The 22,666-nt window shown below is 53.5% G+C and overlaps 1 protein-coding gene across 1 annotated transcript in view; it reads right to left on the bottom strand.

Annotated features, from left to right (window-relative positions):
- Window positions 1-22,666, bottom strand: part of SNED1 (sushi, nidogen and EGF like domains 1) — an 86,759-nt gene that overhangs the window by 24,904 nt on the left and 39,189 nt on the right. The window contains exons 5-19 of the mRNA XM_065880501.1: window positions 21,836-21,961; window positions 21,474-21,587; window positions 19,451-19,564; window positions 19,246-19,359; window positions 11,866-11,991; window positions 11,595-11,699; window positions 11,238-11,351; window positions 10,626-10,742; window positions 9,224-9,340; window positions 8,898-9,014; window positions 8,532-8,645; window positions 8,104-8,277; window positions 1,720-1,833; window positions 1,075-1,188; window positions 581-694 (exon numbers count right to left, since the gene is read on the bottom strand). Coding sequence (XP_065736573.1) covers window positions 581-694; window positions 1,075-1,188; window positions 1,720-1,833; window positions 8,104-8,277; window positions 8,532-8,645; window positions 8,898-9,014; window positions 9,224-9,340; window positions 10,626-10,742; window positions 11,238-11,351; window positions 11,595-11,699; window positions 11,866-11,991; window positions 19,246-19,359; window positions 19,451-19,564; window positions 21,474-21,587; window positions 21,836-21,961 — 1,794 coding nt within the window. The remainder of the gene's footprint in view (window positions 1-580; window positions 695-1,074; window positions 1,189-1,719; window positions 1,834-8,103; window positions 8,278-8,531; window positions 8,646-8,897; window positions 9,015-9,223; window positions 9,341-10,625; window positions 10,743-11,237; window positions 11,352-11,594; window positions 11,700-11,865; window positions 11,992-19,245; window positions 19,360-19,450; window positions 19,565-21,473; window positions 21,588-21,835; window positions 21,962-22,666) is intronic.

The raw sequence follows: 22,666 nt of genomic DNA, 5'->3' as shown, positions 1-22,666 counted from the left end.
CAGGCCTGTGCAGTGGGGCTCTCTGGCCACAGGCGGTCGCACTGTGGCGCTGGAGCCCAGAAGCCCATCCACACTATACTAGGTCTGAGTGGTGCCGGCCACGCCCAGCTTAGGGGTTGGGGACACTCGAACAGCCCAGGTCGGGCCACGCCCCCCCCCGGGGATAGGCCTGTTTTGGGAGGGGACACACATCAGCAAGTTGAGAGAAGTACTGCCCAGACAGTCCCAGAGACGGGAAAGTGCTCCAAAGGAGAAAAATGGTGCTGGGGAGACGGGTGATAGGGTGGGGGCCCCTGCAGGTCTGTGGTCAGGGAAGCCCTCGTCCAGGAGGGACATTCCAGCCGGGACCTGGTCCCCAAGGAGCCCCTGCTCAGGCTGATCAGGGAGCGTATCCCGATGTGAGCAACCGTGAGTTCCTGGCCCCCTGGGCGGCCCTGAGCTTGGCCGGTGCAGCGACAGCAGGGCCTGTGGCTGGACGTGGAGCTGCGGGCAACGTGAGATCGCCGGGGAGGGTAAGTACAGGAGGCAGGGGCGGGCAGAGGAAAGGACCCCGGAGGAGGGAAGGGCGGCTGGGCCCCACCTGTCTCGCAGTGGTAGCCGAAGAAGCCCTCTGGGCAGACACACAGGTAGGCCCCGCCACCGTTCTCACACCGGCCTCCGTGCTGGCAGGGCCTGGAGTCGCAGGCGTCCACCTCTGGAGAACACCCAGAGAGTCGGCCAGGGCGGCAGGGGGGTGTCTGGGGGAGGGAGGAGAGGACAGCGGGAAGAAGGGAAGGGGAGGCAGGAGGGAGGCCGGGCGAGGGCGCAGGGTTGCGGGGCAAGCCCGTCGGGCGGAAGGGGCTGGCGACGGGCCCCTCCCCTTGGCGGGCACCCGGCCCTCCCCTCCTCCTCCCCCCTGGGGTCCCTCCCCCAGGGGTCCTGTCCAGCAGGGCCACGGGGACTGCCCCCATCCCCCTGCTCTCTGAGCGGCCCAGGGTCTACGTTTGTTGACAAGAGGTTTTCCCGGGGTGTCAGGGGCCTAGCGAGTGTGGTTGAGGACCTGGCGCATGGGGATCCCCCAAGCGCAGCCCCTACCTGTCTCGCAGTGGACTCCAACGAAGCCTGGGGGGCACTGGCAGACAAAGGCCCCCGGGAGGTCCCTGCAGGAGCCTCCGTTTCTGCAGGGTTGCGTCAGGCACTCGTCTGTCTCTGCAGAGACGGGACATGTGACGGCATGACCCCACGCCCCCGGGGTCTCCTGTGCACCGAGACTTCAGCCTCGCCGCCGCCCTCCACTCTGCCCACAGAGCCTGCCCCCAGCCTGCCGCCATGCCGGGGCGGTGTCTCTGTCTCGGGGCTCAGAGGACCCCATAGGCATGCGGGGAGCAGGGCTTGCTCAGCGGTGCACCCGGCAGGCCTCCCCTCCCTCCTCTGGCGCAGAGCACTGGGGTGTGACCTGCCCCCCTGCCCCCAGGCCAGAGGCTGCGGGAGGCTAGCTTTTCTCAGCTGAGCTCTCAGTCCCCCTGGGGAGGCAGAAGCAGAGATATTTATAAACTGCTGTCCTTCTGGACATCAGAGCTGGCAGGGACCTGAGAGAGCAGGCAGTGCCCAACCAGAGACCAGCCCAGGGAGAGGGGCAGCTGGAGCAAGGTGACCACGGCCAGGGGACGCCAGTGCCCCAGGCCCACGGCCGGGGTTCCGGAGCTGCTGGCCCGCAGCGAGGGCCGGGACCTGTCTTACCCAGCTCGCAGCGGGCTCCTTCATGCCCTGGGCTGCAGACACACAGGTACCCAGCGACGCGGTCCTGGCAGGAGCCCCCATGCAGGCACGGCTGGGATCGGCACTCGTCAATTTCTGGGAGAGGAGAGCCCGGGTGCCAGGTGCCAGGAGAGACCCCAAGAATAAAGCAGTGTTGCTGTTGTTAGAGGGGGTGACTCGAAGCCAGATTAAGATGGCCACAGGTCAGCTCTGGTGTGAGGGTCTGGACAGAGGTCTACGGCCTCCCCCAGGTGCTTGGAGAGGCCAGAATCTGGGCAGGGCTGCCTCGGAGCAAGGGACACTGTGGACCTGGGCACTCGGGCCGGGCCGGCGTCTGGGAAGTGCCTGGGGCTGCCCTCGATGGCCCTCGGGGGACAGGCCCAATCTTGCCAATTCATTAGATAACAATCACGTATGGAACCAACACATTTGGGGGTGAGTCCTTCATTTTAAAATACCGCAGGCTTTTTAAACATCTCGAGTTGTGCTCCTGAATTAAAAGTGTTCAATTTAGAAGAGTTTACTTTTAATGTTTAACGTGTAAATAAGTAAATAAATGGTAAGGACATAATGACACCTGGGGGCCGGCACCCAACCTGGAGCTAGAACGCTGGCCGGCTCATCTGGTCACGTGCAATTCCCAACTCCTTGTGACCCGAATTTCTGTGCTTATCTCTTTGGTGCCTCCTTAAATTAGTTTAAAATTTTTTATGGGGCTTCCCTGGTGGCACAGTGGCTGAGAATCTGCCTGCCAGTGCAGGGGACACGGGTTCGAGCCCTGGTCCGGGAGGATCCCACATGCCGCGGAGCAGCTGAGCCCGTGTGCCACAGCTACTGAGCCTGTGCTCTGGAGCCCGCGAGCCATGACTGCTGAGGCCCGCGCGCCTAGGGCCCATGCTCTGCAACAGGAGAAACCACTGCAATGAAGAGTAGCTCCCGCTCGCTGAAACTGGAGAATGCCCACATGCAGCAGCAAAGACCCAATGCAGCCAAAAATAAATAAATGAAATAAATACATTTAAAAAAAATTTTTTTATGAATACCTTAGACAATATATGGTTTTGATTTTGCTATTTATGAACTTTATTAATAGGACACTGTGGTATATGCACTCTTTTCTCACTCAACATTAATGTCTCCACGTTGTTGCGGGTTGCCATTTTTACTGCTGTATAATATTCCTCAGTGTGGTTATACCATACTTTATCCTTTCTTGTTTAGTAGGAATTTGGGTTGGATTTAGACTTCTTGCTATTGCAAAAAAAAAAAAAAAAAAAAAAAGCTGTGTCTTTCACATCTCCTGGTGTAGATGTGAGTTTTCCCTAGACTTATACCTAGAAGTAGAACCGCTAGGACACAGTTTATATGATGGTCAACTTGACAGGCAAATTACTAAGTTGTCTTCAGAGTGCTTCTACCAATCTGCACTTCCTCCAGCAGTTCATAAGAAGTCCTGTTGCTCTACATCCTCACCAATCTTTGGGCTTTTTAGACTCCTGAGGTTTTGCCAACTGAAAGTATCTCAGTGTACTATTTTTTGCGGTACGCGGGCCTCTCACTGTTGTGGCCTCTCCCGTCGCGGAGCACAGGCTCCGGACGCGCAGGCTCAGCGGCCATGGCTTACGGGCCTAGCCGCTCCGCGGCATGTGGGATCTTCCTGGACCAGGGGCACGAACCCGTGTCCCCTGCATCGGCAGGCGGACTCTCAACCACTGCGCCACCAGGGAAGCGCCTCTCAGTGTACTTTTGATTTGCATTTTGTTGATCACTATTGAAGAGAATGTTTCTTTTCATTGGCTTTATGTACCTCCTCTTCCACGAAATGCCTACTTATGTGTTTTACCTATTTTCCTATTGGGTTGATTTTATATATATATGTTATATATATAATATATAAATATATATATATAATATATATAATCTTCTCCCAGTTTGTAGCTTATATTTGATTTTCTTAAGGCCAATGAATTTAAATTCCTAAATTTTAGCTAGTCTAGTTGTCCACTTTTTCCTTTTATAGTTAGTGCTTTCTGTGGCTTAAGGAATCTTTCCCTACCCCAAGGCCAAAAAGATATTTACCTACATTTTCTATACAAAATCATACACTTAAAAAAAAACCCATTTAAGTCCTTAATCCATCTGGAATTAATTGTTGTGTATGGTGAGAAGTGGGGAAACAGTGTAATATTTTCCCGAGTACATAACCATTTTATTCCAGTTGTCATGAAGATTTTCTCATATGCTTTCTTTCAGAAGTTTATAGTTTTATCTTTTACATTTATGTCTATAATTCATTTCACACATATAAAAATTATCATTTTTGATGCTATTGTACATAATATTGTTTCACTTCATTTTCCAAGTCTTCACAGCTAGAATGTGAAAATATAATTGGTTCTGTGTATTGACCCTGTATCCTGTGATCTAGCTGAATTCACTTATTAGTTCTATAGCTTCTTTTGTAGGATCTCTTAGAATTTTCTATGTGCACGATTGTGTCATCTTTACTCCTTCCTGCCCAATAGACATGCTTTTCCCCCTTTTCTTGTCTATGGCACTGTCTAGGACCTCCAAGACAACGTTGGAGGGACCTGGTGAAAGGGACACCTTTGCCTTATTACTGACTATAGCAGGAAGTCTTTCACCATTAAGTATTTTGTTCGCTGTTGACTTTTTCATGGATGCCCTTTATCAGGTTGAAGAACTTTTTTTCTACTCAGTTTATTTAGAGTTTTTAAAATAATAGTTGAATTTCGTCAAATGATTTTTCTGCATCTATTGAGATGATCATATGGTTTCGTCCTTTATCTCCTAATATGGTGAATTACATTTATTGATTTTCAAATGTTAAGCCAACCTGTGCTCTTGAGATGGATCCCTCTTGGTCAGGTTGTATTATCCTTTGGATGCAGTACTGAGTTTGATTTTAGTAATATTTTATTAGGATTTTTGTGCTTTGCTCATGAGGAATATTAGTCTGTAATTTCATTTGTGTCATGTCTCTGGTTTTGGTATAAAGGCAATACTGGTCTCATAAAATGAGTTGAGAAGTGTTCCTTCCTCCTACATTTTCTGAAAGAGCTCCGTATATAGTATTATTCCTTTCTTAAATGTTTGCTAGAACTCGGTGAGGCAGTCTGGTCTTGCCATTTTCTTTGCAGGAGAGTTTTAAATTACAACTTAAATTTATTTCATAGCTATGGGGCTATTCACATTTTCTATTTATTCTTGTGTCAGTTGTGGTTATTTGTGTCTTTCAAGGTAGTATTCATCATTTTCTCTAAGTTGTGAGATATATTGGCTTAAAGTTGCTCACAATATCTCCCTGTCCTTTAAATGCTGGTACGATCTTTACTGATGTCTCCTCTTTCATTCTGATATTGCTAATTTTTCTTTTCTTTGTTTTCCTTGATGAGTCTAGCTAGAGGTTTAATTATTTTTATTGACCTTTACAAGGAATCAGCTTTTGGTTTCATTGGTTTTCTCTGCACATGTCTTTTTATAATTATATTTTATAATTGTTTGTTATTGATAAATAAAAATGCGATGAATTTTGTTATAATACCTATATCTACTAAACATGTTACCTTTCCTATCACTTTTAGAAGTTTTCCTGTAAAGACAACAATATCAGCTGCAAATACTGACATTTTTACTTCCTCCTTTAGCATTTTCATGACTTTAATTTCTTTTTCTTACTTTATTGCATGGCCTAGTACTCCCAGTGTAATACTGATTAGACTTGGTGATAATGGGCATCCTTGTCTTGTTCTGAATTTTAAGGGGAACGTTTGTCTACTTAGGATACTGTGTATTCTGGGTTTGAGGAGAGGTATAGTAAAACTGCCTCGGAAGCTAACTTCCTTCCTCCTGTTGGCAGCTCAGCACGTCTGCGTCAGTTCAACAGAAGAACATCTTTTGAATTCCAGGTCCTCCCCTGTATAACAAGGGTCAGGAACACACCGTTCCACAGCTCTCTTGATGTAGTCTGTGCCCCTTCTTCTGTAAATATATGGAGTGTTACTGTTGTGCTTCAGGTGGTGTGTCCAGCCTACCTGTGCCTGGCCTAAGCACACCTCTCTGTGGGGTAACGAACACGTGGGGGCTATGGGGGCTCTGCTATTTCTCTCTTCTGAGTTTTCCTTCCAATAAGATTCTGTATTATTTTACACCACATGGTACTAGAAGGGTGTGTGTATCATGTTATTTTTATCTGGATGAGGAAGTACTTTTTTATGCCTTGTTTGGTAAGAATTTGTTTCATGAATAGGTATGAATTCTATCAAATGATTATTATGCATTCTTTGAGATTCTTACATGATTTTTCTCCTTCAGTTGGTTTACTGTAGATTTTTCTAATATCGGACTATTTTCGCAATAACCCAACTTGATAATGGTGTATATAGTCTTTACAGACTGTCGAATTTCTGCATCTGTTTAATGGACCCCTAATTTTACTTTCCCCAGCTGTCCGTATCTAGTGTTGGTTTAAGGTTACCCCGGCTCACAGAGTGGGTTGGCTCATACTCTTTTCTTCTCCCTGGAAGAGCCTGTATCACGCTGCAACAATCTGTTTCTCGGCAGTTTGGTGGAATTTACCCATAGCATTGTTTGGGCCTGGTGTTCCCTTGTGAGAAAACTTCTTCGCATCCTCAGCTCTCCGATAGGTTAAAAGGTATGATCTTATGGGTTCTCCGGTGTTTCCTTGATGTTACGGTGAGACTGATGGTATTTTCTAACTGTCTACATCCTAACTGAATGGATCGCCTCAGTATGTTAAAAATACCGTTTTATCATCTCACTGCTGATGTCCGCTGTTGAGAAGCCCGGTGCCAATCGGATTCTTCTTCCTTTTTTCTCTCTGGATGTTTTAAAGATTCTTTTTTTCTGTTTTTCTCTGATTTTCTTAACTTTTATTATAATGTGTCTAATGTCTCCCTTTTCTCCTGTTTGATGTCCTGCAGGCCCTTTGAGCCTCTGGTCATTCACCAGTAATTCTGGGAATTACTCCACAGCTGCTCCAACGTTTCCTCCTCATTCTTGGATTCCTGTCACCTCAACGTCAGCACTCCTACCCTCCTCAGCGCCTGCGTTTTCTTTTGATTTATGAGTGCTGCCCTGCTTCTCTCTCGTACAGCCCTGCACGCCGATCTGTCCACTCATTAACTTAAGTCTTCGTCTGTATCCATTTGTAAGTTGTGTGTTACTTCAACTATTATAGTTTTTCAATCTTCTTATTTCTGCTTTCTTTTAAAAGATTATATATTGATCCATTTTTTTTATGGCCAGTGCCATGTTTCCTTTTGTATGTTTGTCATGCTTATTTTATATTCTTATTTATCTTCTATACTTCTACCCCCAATAGTATATGTTGTCTGGACTTTACTGTTGTTTCGGAGGTGGCCGTACTTGTTGGGTGTCTTGATATCTTGGCTTATGAGTGCACGTTCCCTGGTGGTACCCACTCCTCATCTGATGGCATGTTGAGGAGAAGTGGCACTGGGCCAGGGGTGGCCTCCTAGACAGTAACCACCAGCCCTGGGGGGCTTGGAAGGATAGGAGTGAAGGAAGATGCTTGAGGCCAGGTGGTCTCCACCTGTTTTCTGGAACTCTTCGCCTGATAGGGCCGCCCAGGTCCGACTGGGCCTTGCAGGGCATTTGGGAGATAGAAATGTGTTATGTGCCCCTCCCATCTCTGGGTGCTGTCACTGTCCCTAAGCTACTTTGTTTAAAAACCTTTCTTTCATGAAAAATGTGTTACCATCGCACAGATTTTCTGATGAACAGAGTCTGGGATGCTTTGAATTAATGCCACATGCCTGCGGTGGTGTCCGCGGCGCCCCTGTCTCCAGGGGCGTGGGTCGGGGGGCCTCTCCTGCAGGCCGTGCACCCTAGCGCACTGTAGGGCCCTGGAGGCAACGCTGTCTAGAGCAACAGCCCTCAAAGCGCTATGGGGGCTCGTGGGCACCTTGTTCAAACGCAGGGTCTGATTCCACAGGTCTGGGTGGGGCTGGGAGCGGGAGATGAGTCCTGAACCCTGATCTGCCTCTTCAGGGCTCTGCCTTTGGGCTACCTCTCGGCCTCGGCGGCTTCCTCTGCAGAGTGGGCGTGTGGGTGCTGGACCCCATGCTCTGGGATGCTCTGAGGACAGGGAAGCCCTTAGACAAGGGTACAGAGTGGAGCTGGCACTGGTCATCACCACCATCACCACAGGGTTTTGGCCTCACTTTGCACAGAGGATACCAAAGGGAGGAGGCGCAGGCCAGGGTCAGAACTGCAGCCCCTGTGCTCTTCCACTCGGCCCGGGGGGGAGGAGGGCTTGGCCCTGTGCACCCACCCACCCACCCCAGAGGGCCCCCAGGTCACCGTGGCACTGGGGAGGCTCACTCCAGACGCCCTGCGGCTGGCAGACGCGGATGTGGTTGGAGGTGCTCGGGCTGTAGCCTCGGTCACACGAGTAGAGGGCCACCGAGCCCAGCCGGGTGCCGTTGAAGCGCAGGGTGGCGTGTGTCACCTCCTCGGGCGGGCCGCAGTCCACCTCTGCAAGGACACAGCAGCCCTGTCCTGCCCCGTGGGGTGCCTGCCGGCCCCTCCTGCTGCTCTGCCCTTGGCTCCGCGGGGCTGCACGGCCCGGGGCCCTCGCTCCCCACACAGCCCATCCCGGGGTGAAAGCGCTGTGCCTTCCAGAATGGGCTTCTCAGAGGTCTCCTTTCCTTCTTTCCCATCCCTCCCCTCGGCCCCCTGCTGGGCCCTGCTCTGCCCTTCAAGGAGCGGAGGACCCCCGGCCCTCTCGCCTGCCTGGCACCGGCGTCCGGTGTAACCTGCTTGACAGCGGCAGGAGAAGTCTGTCCCCAGGGCCTCGCAGGTACCCCCATTCATGCACGGGCTCCGGAAGCAGGGAGAGGGGGCTGCAAGGGTGCACAGAGGATACCAAAGGGAGGAGGCGCAGGCCAGGGTCAGAACTGCAGCCCCTGTGCTCTCCCACTCGGCCCGGGGCGGGGGGCCCACCACCGAGTCCTCCCCAAAAGCCTCGGGGCTGCAGGAGAGCGTCCCGTCTCTCGCCCCAGCTCCGCCTCCCACGCCTCCGTGGTCGGGCCCTCCCTGCCCACCGGACCTGTCTTCTTTCTGCACCCTGGCCCGCTGGCCCCCGCCCCCCTTACCTCTCTCGCAGTGCCGTCCCGAGAAGCCTGGGGGACAGTCACACTTGTATTTGCCGATGTAGTGGAAACAGGTGCCGCCGTTGTGACAGGGGCCAGAGGCGCATGAGTCTGGCTTCCCTGGAAGCAGGAGGCACCCATCGGGCGGGGTCGGGGGTCATGCGCCCACCACCCCTGCCCCTTCCCTGATCCCTCGACATCCCAGAGCTGGGGCCTTGGCGGGGATGCTCCTGACAAGCAGACGCACGGTGGCAGGGTCGGGGGTCCTGGGTCGGGGCCTGGCTCCTCCCCACTCTCTACAGGCTGACCCCCACTGGCTGGGGCCGCACCGATCTCGCAGTGCCTTCCGGTGAAGCGGTAGGGGCAGTCGCAGCGGTACTCGCCGCCCGCTTCCTTGCACGTGCCGCCGTTCCTGCAGGGCCCCGAGCTGCACAGGCGCGGCCGGGCTGGAGGAGGGGCAGACAGAGACAGAGAGGCGGGTAAAGCATGACGCCCCGCGCGAGCCTTCTTCGTCCTCAGGCACCGCCGGGCCCCATGCGCCCAGGCCTGCCTCTGGGCGGAGCCCGAGGCCCAGCTGCAGCCGGGGCCGGGCCAGCCACGTGTAGCCCCTCAGCCTCGGGGGCCCTCTGCCCGCCCGCCTGCCCTCTCTTCCCTGCCTCAGGCTCCGCTGGAGAGCCAGGAGAGCTGGCCCCGCAGCACGGCCAGTGCTGCGTCCGCCTTCCTGCCCGGTGGGGAGCTGGCATCCACGGACCGGGCTGGGAGCCCTGCTGTGTCTCCGTTCTGATTTTCCTGTTTCTGTACCTTTACTGGGGGCACCTCCTTGGACTCGCGGGGCCCCGGCCGCCCGCCCGGGCTGGAGGAGCCGCACCTTCACAGCCCAGCCAGGAGTTTAGGCGCTTGGCCTCCTCGACGCTCGGGGGGGGGGGGGGCAGGGGGGGAACGTGAGGCAGCAGGGGGCCTGCCCCCAGGCTCAGGGGGCCGCTTCTCCCCCCGCACCCTGTGGGGCCTCCCAGGCTGCCAGCCCAAGTTCCGGCCACCCCACCCCGTGTCCCTCCGTGTCCGCTCTCCGGGATGCCTTTGCCGAGGGTGACGGACCTCAGTGGTACTTGCAGAGGACGAGGCCTACTCTCCGGAAAGCCCTCCTCCTGCTACAGGGGTGGGGAGGCTGCAGGGGCTCCGTGGTCAGAGTGCCGGGGAGCTGCCCTCAGGGCCACTGTGGGAGCGGCAGAGGCTTGCAGGGAAAGGTCCAGGCTTCAGCTCTCTGGACGAGTGAGGGCAGTGGGAAGGCTGCAGGACTGGATGTGGGCCGGGTGCCGAGCCCAGGAGAACAGGCCGGGCAACACGGGGTCAGGGGGCCGGCACCCTGGGCTCTGACCAAGGGGACGCCTGGGTCACTGAAAAGAGTTCTGAGCGTTGCTTCAAACGGCGTGGAAGAGACGGCCCTGGGTGGGTGCTGACGAGCACAGTGACGCCTGCTGTGTGTTTACAGAAGGGCACTCACGTTCTTAACTGGCTGAATGTTGTAAAATGTTGACACTCTCCAACTGCACTCAATTTAACAAAGTCCTAATGAATTTTTAAAAATCAGTGATTCTAAAATCCACTTGGACAAACACTGAGCAGGAAGGAAGCCCGCCGTGAGGAAAGCGCTGTGATGAGCGAGAGGTGCAGGGGCAGCCGGGGTGGCGGCCCCGCCAGCCCCCCGCCCCCTCGAGTGCCGCCGCGCCCCACCTTTCTCGCAGTGCCGGCCGTGGAAGCCCCGCGGGCACTCGCACGTGTAGGAGTCATCGTGGGCATCACAGGAGCCTCCGTTGAAGCAGGGGTCTGAGTCGCAGGGGGACGGCAGCGCTGCGGGGACAGAGGGCGATCACCCTGAGGTCCTGGCTGGAACCAAGGCCAAGGTCTTGATTCTTCACGCTGGGCTCTAAGGTCCGCCCTGGAATTCCTTGCATTTCTGACTCTTCCAGAGTTCATCATCACTCTTACGTGAGCTGGGACTGAGCTGTGGTCCACGAGGGTCTTGGTATCGTCACCACCAGCACCACCGTCACGTGGAGTCACTCCCTACCTAAGTCACTGGTCATCCGCGCGCTAACAGACACGCGGGGCGAACCTGTTTCTCCGCAGGTGCTCGTCAGGTGCTCGTTAACGTTCCAGCACCTAAGCCCGGGGCTCAGGCAGGTGCGGCATGGCACGTGCGCACGGCCAGGCCGTCCACCCCCAGGTCCCCTCGAGGGCCCCCTCCTGCTGCGCCCACCGCCCTCTCACCCCCCCCACCCCCGCTTCTGGGCCGGACCCCGGCCTCGCAGGCTGGTGCCCGCACCCCCCCTCCCCCCCACTCACAGTGGCTGACGTTGTGGTCGGTGTGGCAGACGCACAGGTAGCTCCCGCCGTACTCCATGCAGTGGCCGCCATCGGGGCACTGCGTGTTCACGTTGCAGGGCATGGCCGTGACCTCTGCAGGGAAGGGGAGAGCCCGTCTCACGTCCCCGCGTGTCTCCCTGGAGACCGTGTGTCCTTGAGAAGGACCGAGCTGCCCGGGTGACCAGGTTCGGGCACCCTTGTGGCCTCCCCACCCCACCCCCCGGGGCCCGCCATGCGGGTCCGGGCCCAGGCCCAAGCCACCACTTACACGGTGGTTGTGGGGATTCTCAGGGTCCAGGCAGGAAGGGCGCCCGCATCCCAGCCCTGGGCACCTACCAAATTCGCAGAGGAGCCCAAAGAAGGCCGGAGGGCACTGGCAGAGGGTGGTGTTAGCCCCCAGGCACCTGCCACCATTGCGGCACTCACAGTTGTTGGGGGTTCCTGCCACGGAGGGAGGGAGGGAGGAGCCTCCAATGTCGGGGTGCCCTCTCCTGACCGCCGTCCCGTAAACCCCGCCATGTAGCCCGTCTCCCCGCTCCCCACAGCCTCCCTCATGGGGGTTTGCGTGCACACCCCACGGGGCCCCGGCAGCCCGGCCCACACGCACTCTCCCTGCAGTCAAGGCCCATGAAGCCTTCGGGGCATTCACACACGTAGCCCTGCTCCGCATCCACACAGGTGCCCCCGTTCTGGCAGGGGGCCGAGAGGCAGGCGTCGGGCACCGGGTGGCTTCCTGCAAGAAAGACGGAGGTCACCCGAGGCCGCGCAGAGAGCACGGCGAGGATGGGGCCTCGGGCCGGAGAGGAGGTGTCTTAACCCCTGTCCTTAGTGCCGAGCGCCCGGAAACTGACCTCTAGCGGCCCCTCAGTCCCCGAGCCCTTTCTCTGGAGCAGAATGAGAAGCCAGAGTGAGGAGGGAGCCCCACGGTGTGCACCAAAGGGCCCAGCTGAGGCCAGAGCCTCCAAACATTTCCCATCCAGCATCTCTGTTAAAGATTTGGGATTTTTAACTTTAAGTTATCTTTCTGCTGCCGATTTCTAGTTTAATTTTGCCGTGGTCAGCGAACACAGTCCTTTTCAATTTATTGAGCCTTATTTTATGGCCGACAGGATGGTCTGTCATAGTGAAGGCTCCGTGAGCCCTGGAAGGAACGTGCGTGTCCGTGACTGTCAGTCGGGCCGGGTCGGCTGGCAGCGCTGCCCAGTCCCTGCGTCCTTGCTGGTCCCCATGCTTGTATGCTCTGAGCCACCGAGATAGGAGTTCCGCCGAAACCCCCGCCTATGACTGGGGATCTGTCTCCCCTTGTAGCTCTGCCAGCTGTTGCTTTGGGTATTTCGATTTGCGTTACTAGGTGTTGCATATTTAGACTTATTGTGTCTTCCTGATGAACTGGCCCGTGGTCATTATAAAAGGTCCCCATTTCTGGCTGCTCTCCTACTCGAAAGTTTAATCTGAGTGATATGAATACAGCCACTCCAGCTTCTCCTGATTCGTGTTTGCCTTTTTAGTCTTTTTGTTTCTAAATGTTCAATTCCCTCATGTTCTTTCAGAATTTATCTTTGAAATTAATATACAGTAAAATGACTTGTGTTTGAGGGACACGCCTAAGAATTTTATCACATGTATAGCTGTGTGTATATGGATACAGGACAGGATACGGGACATTCCGTCATCCCAAAGACCTCTTTGTTTTCTCTCTGCAGGGTCACAGACCCCCTCCATCCTGAACCCCTAGAGCTACTGATCTGTTCATCACTGCAGTTTTGTCCTTTCAAGGATGCCAGAGAAGTGGAACCAAACAACCTGTACTCTTTTGAGACTGGCTTCTTTCACTCAGCGTCACGCCTCCAGGACTGTCTCAGGTGTTATAAGCATCAGTAATTAGTCCGTTTTATGACCGAGTTGTGTCCCATGTCGACAGGTACCGCAGTTCACGTGTCCGTTCACCCTGGGAAGGATGTCTGGGTTCCCGGTTTCTGGTGGCTATAGACATGCTACAGACATTCCTGTACAGAGTTCTGTGTGACATAAGTTTTCATTTGTTTAGGCTTAATACCTAGGAGTTCGATTGCTGGGTCATATTATAAGTGTATGTTTAACTTTATAAAAAAAGCTATCAAACTATTTCAGAGTGGCCAAACTGTTCGGCATTCCCACCAAAAATAGGTGAGAGTTCCCGTCGTTCTGTACCCTCACCAGGTCAGTGTCTTTTATTTTAGCAATTATCATAGGCTTGCAGTGGCATCTCATTGTGGCTTTAATTTGCGTTTCACCAATAGTTAATGACAACAACAGATTTTGTTCATCTGTTTATTTGCCTTCTGTGTATCCTTTTTGGTTAAGTGTCCGAGTCCGAGTCTTTTTTTTTTTACTTATTTATTTATTTAGGCTGCCCCGGGTCTTAGTTGAGGCATGCAGGATCTTTAGCTGTGGCATGTGGACTTCTTAGCTGCGGCATGCATGTGGGATCTAGTTCCCTGACCAGGGATCGAACCCGGGCCCCCTGCATTGGGAGCGCTGAGTCCTAACCACTGCACCACCTGGGAAGTCCCTCTCCCAGTCTTTAGCTTGTCTTTTCATTCTCTTAACCATGTCTTTCACAGAGGAAAAGTTTTCAGTTTTGATGAAGTCCAATTGATCTATTTTTCTTTTGATAGAGCATGCTTTTGTGGTCTTGTGTTAGCACTCTTCGCTTAACCGTGAGTCACAAAGATTTTTCTATCTAAAAATCTTTAGTTTTCTTCTAAAAACGCTATAGTTTTCTGTTTTCTGTTCAGGTCTATGATTCATTTTGAGTTAATCTTTGTATAAGAGGTGTTTAGGTTGAAGCAGCGCTGCCCAGTCCCTGCGTCCTTGCTGGTCCCCATGCTTGCATGCATCCTTTTTCTGCTGAATCTCTCTTATACCTTTTCAAAAAATAATACCCATATTTGTGTGGGTCTGTTTCTGGATCCTCTTTCCTGTTCTGTTGATTGGTGTGTCAGTCCCTTTGCCAATACCACATAATCTTGATCACTGTAGCTTTATAATAAGTCTTAATACCGGGTAGTGTGATTCCTTAAAATGTATTCTTCTTTTTCGAAATTGTTTTGGCTATCTTAATTCCTTTGCCTTTCCATATAAATTATAGGATCAGCTTGTGTGCAGCTACCAAAAACCCTGCTGAGATTTCTACAGGTCAGTCTGGGGAGAGCCGACATATTTGCTATGTTAAGTCTTCTAATCCATGAACATAGTGTCTCTCTATGTACTGAGAGCTTCTTTGATTTCTTTCATCAGCATTTTGTAGTTTTCAGTATTTAAATCCTGAAAATGCTTTATTACATTTATACCTAAGTCTTTCAATAAATGGTACCATTTTAAAGTTTTTTATCCATCATTTTATGGTTTAAAAATTAACTGTAAATGTAATACATATGCACGATTGCAAAAAAAATTATTAAAAATTTCAAGGAAAATAGAATCAATACTCCCCGGGAAGAATGGGGGCACTCATTCTGCCACAGCCTTTCCAATTCCCGGTTCCATCAACTATCAAAATTCTTACCAATCTAATGGGCAAAACCTGAAATTAGATTTCTATTTAATTTGTAGTTTCTTGATTAGTGAGACTGAGCTTCTTTTCACTTGTTTATGGTGTTTGCTTCTCTCTGTGTGACTTTCCTGCTTACATTCTTTGCCATTGTTTCCGCTGAGTTGTTTGTCTTTCGCTTATCAGATTACAAACGCCCAACTTGAGGGAGCCCAGGAGCTCAGAAAGAACATGATGGGGCTGCCGCCCCAGGCCCCCCCTCCACGCCCTCCGCAGCACATCTCGTCCTCTGGCATGAAATCTGGGCTTAGTGGCCCCACTCTGCTACTTACTTCCTGTGACCGCACGCCTGTGTGGGGTCACGTGGCTGGAGGACAGAGAAAGGGAAAACCAGCAGGAGTTTGCCCACACTTGCGAAGCCCAGAATTCCCCCGGCTGGAGCGGAAGGCTCCGCCCACTGCTGCCTCTGTGGGTCCTGCTTCGCTGTCAGCGCTGATGCCGACTTCTGGTTTCGGGGTTGCTCTGAGACCAGGAGGCGGGGTCGGGGGGACACCAGAGGAAAATGATGAGGACTCGCCCCTGTGCTTCTCCCCACCCCGCCCGCTGCTACGTCAGAGTCCTCAGAGCCGCTCCCGGCACTCAGTCCAGGAGTGGTCGCTGCACTCAGTCTGGTGAGACCCACCCCACTACTTTAAAATGATCTGAGCCTTCCTATTGGCAGCAGGTTTCTTGTAGAAAGTATACGGTTGGGTCTTGCTTTTCAATTCGATTTGACAATCTCTGTCTTTTGTGTTTTTAACCATTTTTACATTTAAAGGTAATTGCCAATATGACTGGATTAAACCCATCACCTTGCTGTTGTTTCTTATTTGTCCCACTTCTTCTTTGTTCCTTTTTCGTCTTTTTTTTTTTTTCCTGGGTGAACAAAACATTTGTTTATGTGAAATCGTAAGGTGAGAAAGCATACGTAAAATTTCATAAATGCCACTAAAAAGTTATTTAAACTTTAACTACTAGGCTTCATTTATTCTTAAAGATATAAAGTTGTGTTTTCATTTTGAGTTAGAAAAATATATTCCTTTTTCTTCTCAATGACTGTAGATTTTTCAAATTTTCCTGCACCCTTTTATTTTTATTTATTAACTAGAGGTAGCTAGTAATATAACTCGTTTGCTCAGTTAACATTACATATTTATTTAAGGATTAAATCCTCTGAATCCTGAATTCCTTTCCACTGCTAAAATCTGGTATTTCGTAATTGTACCTTTGAATATTCAGTGGTAGTTACAGCCAGCTTTCTTTATCTTCATTTTTCTTCTTTTCATACCTTCTGTATTTCATCTCCATGATCGGTTTATTGGCTCTAACTCATTATTATTATTTTTTTACTTGCTGCTCTAGGGTTTACAATGTATACCTTTAACTTATCACAGTCGACCTTCAAACAGTATTATACCACTTCGTATATAATGTCAGGACCTTACGATATTATATTTCCATTTCTCCCTTTCTATCCCTTATGCCAGAAGTTGATAAGCAAAGGCTCAAAGACCAAATCTTGCCTGCCACCCATTTAAAAAAATAAAGTATCATTGGAACATGGCCATCCATGTCCATTCCCTTATGCACAGTCTGTGGCTCACTGCTTTTGCCTTACGTTGGTAGAGCTGAATAGCTGTGACCACATGGCTCACAAAGCCAAAAAAAATATTACTATCTGGCCCTTTAAAAGCTTGCACAGGCTGCTTTAAGCTATTGGTGTCATACATCTTATTTCTATGTATACTGTAAACCCCAAATATGTTGCTATTTCTTTGTTTTAAAAATATCTTTAAAAAGATTAACAAGTAAGAAGAAAAGTCTTTTATTTTTACCCATATATTTACCATTTCTAGAACTCTTCATTCCTTTGTGTAGATCCAGATTTTCATCAGGGACCATTTTTCTTCTGTCGAAAAGACATTTCTTGTAATGCATATATGCTGGTGGTGAATTCTCTGTTTTTGCTGTCTGAAAAATCTTTATTTCACCTGAATTTCTGGAAGAGTTTTGCTGGGTGTATAGCACGAGGTTGACAGCTTATTTCTTCCATGCTTTAGGGGTGTCGTCCCAGTGTCTTCCGACCGGCCTCGTCTCTGATGAGGCTGTTGTCATTCTTGTTTCTCTGTGCAGTCTGTCTTTTCTCTCTGGCTACTTTTAAGATTTTCTCTGTCACTGGTTTTCAGCAATTTGACTATGACGTGGCTTCATGTCTTTCTTGGAGGTTTGGTTTTCATTTTCATCAGACTTAGAAAGAGTTTGGCTGTTGTTTCTTCACATACTTTCTCTGCACCCCTTCAGCCCCCTCCCTCATTTCCGGCCCTCCAAGTACACACCTGCCAGACTGCAAGGTGTCTGTGCACAGGCCCCTGAGGAGGTGCTGTCCTTTCATCTCATTGTCTCTGGGCTGCATGTTGAATTGCTTCCATTTCTCTCTTCAAGGTCATTGATCTTTCCTTCTGTGGTGTCTTAACCTGCTGTTAACACCATCCAGTGTATTTTTAAAATTCAGATATTACAGTTTTCATCTCTAGAAGCTTCTTTTCTTATATCTCCTACTTCTCATTATGTCTTTTTCCCTCAACAGTCTTGAACACATGGTGCGTGTTCATGACGGACAACTGAACATTTGTACTTGCTGGTTCTGTCATCTCTGGCCCCTGTTTCTACTGGTCTGACTCCTGGCTGTGGGTCATGTACTCTCAATCCTTTGTGCGCCTATAGTAACTTCTGGTTGGGTATCTTGGGGTTCTGGACTCTGTTATTATTCCTGTAAAGGTGGAGGATTTTATCCTGCCATAGAGTGAAATTACTTGGGCTCAGTTTGATCCTTTCGAACTTTCTTTTAAGATTTCTTGGGGCAGGTCAGGCTAGCCGTTAGCTTAGCATTTACTTATCCCCACTACTAAGGTGATACCACTGGGGACTCTACTCAGCATTGGCCCTGGCTACGAAGAGCTCACTCCACTCCAGCTGGTGGGGAGGCGGGTCTGAGTTCCAGGAATCGTCTGACTCACCACTCCCAGTGGTTCTTCCCCAGCCCAGTAGATTTCACCCAACCCACACTCAAGGGGTGCCCCTGCAGATCTCCAGAGCCGATCTCGTGCTCTCTCCCCTTCCCCGCTTCCCCTCTCAGTAGCTCTGTCCTTGCTGGTATTATTCCCCCAAATTCCAGCCACTGAATTTGAATCTCTGTCTCCTTGACCCAGAGACTCAGAGGAACTGCTGGAGTCTGGATCCCTCCCCGGCCCCGCCCTGGCGTGGCAGCCTGGAAACGGCTCCGAGGCAGCCTTGGGGCAATTGTAGGGCTCACCCCATTTCATTCCCTTCTCTCAGGGATGACAGCCCTCTACTTTCTGTTGTCCAATGGCTGAAAACAGTTGTTTCATATATTTTGTCTGGTTTTCTCATTGTTGACAGTGAGAGGGAAGTTCCCAGGGCAGTTAATCCTTGTTGGCCACGAGCAGAAGGCTAGCTACTCCTTTTTATAATCTCCAACGTTTGGCCAGCTTCCCGCTGTATGTGCAACGTGGCTAATGAGCTTGTACTGGGGTAGACAAGTCAGCTGTTTCCTATCGTTTGCTTTCGTTTGCATTATTCTTCGTACAAAACATGGTTTCTTTGCAAAGTCTTTGGAAATCACTTCTCTGTTTTCTGACGTGAGTTTAGTTAAATACGCTGATACTTAAATCGCAATCTAGGCAATCCTGTGACACATCACGGTGATTTCAGGCAACAGGTAAGGCTGCCAGCCTCTCGCCCTCTGCACCGTGAAGCCTCACCATCGCCTCAGGACACAGCCCGCCCTGCGTGTGGCCATCCCACCAAAGACCAACGGAGGGCACAGCGTCCATCCGCGTCTTACTCATGGGTAGAACCTAATTTCCTTCTTAGGCTTTGAGACTCGAAGCAAATCCGATGAGTTTGTCTTGAGCGCCCCCCCGCCGGGGAGATGCAAGCACCGCTGTTGTCGGCTCGGGGACCAAAGCCGTGGGAGGTAAGGCGATGTCAGGTGCTAAAGCCCCGAATTTACCGTGTGGGTCTTTTAACTGACCTACCGAGTCCTAACCGGCATTTAAAACAGGAGCTAGCAGCCTCCGCCACTTGTAGGAGAGACCAGCTTTCTTTCCTACGCCCACGGCTTGTTCCCTAGCAAGGCGAGGGGTCTGGGGTAGGAAGGAGGGACATTAGACAGCCAAGAATCTATCTCCTGAGTCGGGAGAGGGGCCTTGGGAGTGTGCTCATCCATACCTGCATTTTCCAGATGGAGACCAGGCCCAGAGAGGGGAACAGATTCGCTCAGCCTTACCCAGCATGTGGACAGCAGAGCTCAGACCAGACCTCCCCACCCCCGAGAGGGAAAGGGGGCAGCTGACTGCTGTCACCGGTGGGGGGCTTCAGGCACGTGGCCGTTACCTGTCTCGCAGCGAGGTCCCTCGAAGGGCTCTGAACAAAGGCAGGTGAAATTCCCCACCAGGTCGACACACGACCCTCCGTTCAGGCAGGGGTCAGAGCCGCACTCGTCCACGTCTGGGGACGGCAGAGGTGGGTGCTCGGCTGTGTGCCAGCCTTTGAGCACCTGGCACCCCACGCCTCTGCTCCCACCGGAGGGCACACTCACCCGTCTCGCAGGCCGCACCCGTGTAGCCGGCTGCGCACACGCACGCCGCGGAGCCGCCCTCCGCCTGGCACCAGCCGCCGTTCTCACACTCTGTGGCATCGCACGGAGACCGTGCTACAAGCACAAAGGGGTGGAAGGCCATTGGATCCCCAGCTGTGGTGGCCCCAGGGGCTCCCACTGAGCCCCATTGCTGACATCTCGGGCTGCAGCACGGGTGGATCTGGCCGTCTCTGGAGGGCATCGGGCCCTGGGGGACCAGGGCAGTCCCAACCCACCGGCACTGAAAGCTTGTCTGAATGGGGTTTATTTCAGCAGACCTGGGGAGGAGGGAGGGTGTGCCTGTGCCTGGCGGGGGACATGGGGGTGAATGGGACCCAGCTCCCACCCTCCTGGGGAGTCGCCCTGCTAAGATGACTGTGACAGAGCTGTCATCACAGGACAGGGCTCTGGGGCTGAGAGATTCCTCCCAGCTGGGCTGGGGGCACGGCCTGTGACGGAGCCCTGAGGGGGCGCAGGAGGGGCCTGAGTGGTCCGGGGCTGAGGGTCCAAGGTGGGCAAGGAGACACTTCTTGCTGCAAGGACAGCCCTGCAAAGGCCCTCGGCCCCCAGTCAGGTGGAAGTGAGCAGGTGGGACCCGCCTTTGTCGGCGCTCTGGCCTGCCCCTCACCCAGGATGCTGGCCTCACCTGGTGGCTGCTGGCAGCAGGTGGGGGGACACTGCCTTCCCCCTGCTATGTCGCCTGTCCTGCTGACAGCTCATTCCAAAAAGGACTCAATACAGGAACCAGACAGGATCCCCAGAGCGGGTGACCCACCCTGGAGTCAGGGTGGGGAGCAGTGGGAGGAAGGAGGCCTGAACTCTGGGAGGTGTGGAGGTGCTTTGGTGGCTGACGGCACACGGTGACCCCCGTCTCTGGGACCCTGACTCCACCAGAGAGCAGGGCTGGGCACGGGTGGGGGAGGGGAGACTCAGGCCGAGTGGTACCCACGTCCCTGCTGGACTCTGCCCAGCATCCCTGCTGTCATGGGCTCTGGGGGCCGAGGTGGGTCCTGAGACCAAAGAGCCTCATGGGGGACTGGGGGCTGGTACCCATGGGTGTTACCGTGGTGGCCATGAGGAGGCCAAGGCTCAGGGCTCCTGGCTCTGGCCCCAAGCCCTCCCAGGGTCCCACCCGGTCCAGACATGTGTATACACACCAGAGTTAAGGACATTAAAACATTCCCTGTGGCATAAGTCTCCATTAGAAATGGTTTTTCTAGATTGAGACATTGGTGCGGTGGTTACTTGTACACACTCGATTTAACTATGTGTTATATGTTTTTCTAAATAACAGTTAGATATCAGTAAGCGTATGTAGGGGACAGTGTGTCTGGCTGAGCCGGATGGGGATCAAGGGTCATTGTGCTTTGATTTTAAGGGGCTCCGTTTGTTGGGCTCCCCTAGCGGCTTTCCACAGTGGCATGGGGGTGGGAGTGGGGCATCCACCTTGCTTTACCAGGTGGGTGGAGGGCCAGGGTGGGGGCCCCAAAGAGGTGCTGCACGAGGGGCGGGGAGTAGGGGCCTCATCAGAACGCACTGCTTCCAAAGAGCCGCGCTCAGAAGCGGGGTGGCAGACGGGCGTGTGGGCTGCAGTTTGGAAGCAACAAGGGGGTCTTCAGAAAGACCCCAAGCCACATCTAGGCCGTAAGACCCCCGGGATGGAGAGAAACAGCCTGCACTCCTGCCGGGAGCAGCTGGGGTTCAGGGTTTCAGGGGTGCAGGCCTACGGTGAGACGGGTCCGGAACCAGGCCCTGCCCTGTCCCAAGGCCTCACCCTTGGCTGTGTGCTGTGGTCAGCGCTCCTGTCACGCCCACGGGGCGGGGCCTCTCCTCTGGAGTCTGGGCTCCTGTGCCCCCTGCCCCCGGGCCTCCCTGGGGCCGGGCCCCCTGCGGCACGCTGACCTGATGCCCACACCAGGCTAGCCGCCACTCCCTGGTCGGGCAGGACCATCCCCGCGGCCCTGCAGCCCCTGGTTCCTCTCACCTGTCTCACAGGTGGGTCCCCCGAAGCCCACTGGGCACTGGCAGATGAAGCTGTTGACGCCGTGCGTGCAGGTCCCGCCGTTCTGACACGGGTGGGAAGCACACTCGTTCACATCTGGAAAACGGGGCAGCCGGGGACTCAGTGGAGGCGCCGCTGGGGAGGACCTGCCGTGGCCTGGGGCGGCGCGGCTGCAGAGCCCGCCCACGTGCTCACCATCACGGAGCCGCTGTGTCTGGCTCCCCCGGCGGCGCCTCCCGGACGCCACCCACACCACGGGGACAGAGGCCCCAGGCCTCGGGCTCTTGGGGCCGTTGGCTGTGCTGCTGGGTTCCTCCAGGTGGGCGGTCCCAGCAGAAACTCACCCAGGTGGCACCTCCGCCCCGTGAAGCCCGAGAGGCAGGAGCAGGTGTAGGAGGGGTTGCCCGTGACGCAGTCGTCGATGCACTTGCCGCCGTTGAGGCAGGGGCGCAGGGTCAGGCACACGGAGGCTGCGGACACAGGGAGGGCAGGGCCGTCAGCCTAGCCCGGGGGCCCTTCTCGGGGGAGGCGCTGCGAGGTCCGCTGCTGCTGGGTCTCCGTTATCTCGAGGACAGGCCTCCCGCAGGGCTCAGCTCATGGGGCCCACCCTCTGCAGAGACAAGGCCACCGAAACCCGCCATGAATGAGCACACCTGGGCAGGTGCGGGGGCATCCCAGGGTTTCAGACCTCCTGTTACTCGGAGGGCCTTGGGAAGAGCTGGCTGGTGTCCAGGAGGGAGGGAGAGAGGGGCACTCCCAGAAGGGCCCTCGGGCCCCGAGCACCACCAAGGCTGTGGGTGCCTTTGAGGACCGTCCCTGCCCCTACCGGTCCACTCACCGAGCCACACCGGCACTCAGGCCGCGTAGTCTGGCTGCCCTGCAGCGGGTGGCGGCTGACTGCCTGAGCCCGTGTCAGGACCAGCCCTTCTCATAAGGTAGACTGCCAGGTGTGGGCGCCCCGCCTCTCAGGTGTGAACCCACTCTCCCTCCCCGGTGCCTTCAGACTGATGCGCACGGGCTCCATCTCCAGGGCTTGCGGCGTGGGGCGGGGATACGAGGGGGCCGGTCCCCCTGCAACCCCACGGGACTGTGCCCCTCAGGGCCTCTGCGCGAGAGCTTTGAGGGCCCAGCAGGGCCTCCTCCATCTGCTCCCCGCAGAGGCCTGGGGCGGGAGA

This window comes from Phocoena phocoena, chromosome 7 (genome assembly GCF_963924675.1).
Source record: "Phocoena phocoena chromosome 7, mPhoPho1.1, whole genome shotgun sequence".
Classification (NCBI taxonomy): domain Eukaryota; kingdom Metazoa; phylum Chordata; class Mammalia; order Artiodactyla; family Phocoenidae; genus Phocoena; species Phocoena phocoena.
The sequence above is the reverse complement of the archived record's forward strand: the minus strand, read 5'-3'. Positions and strand labels throughout refer to the sequence as shown.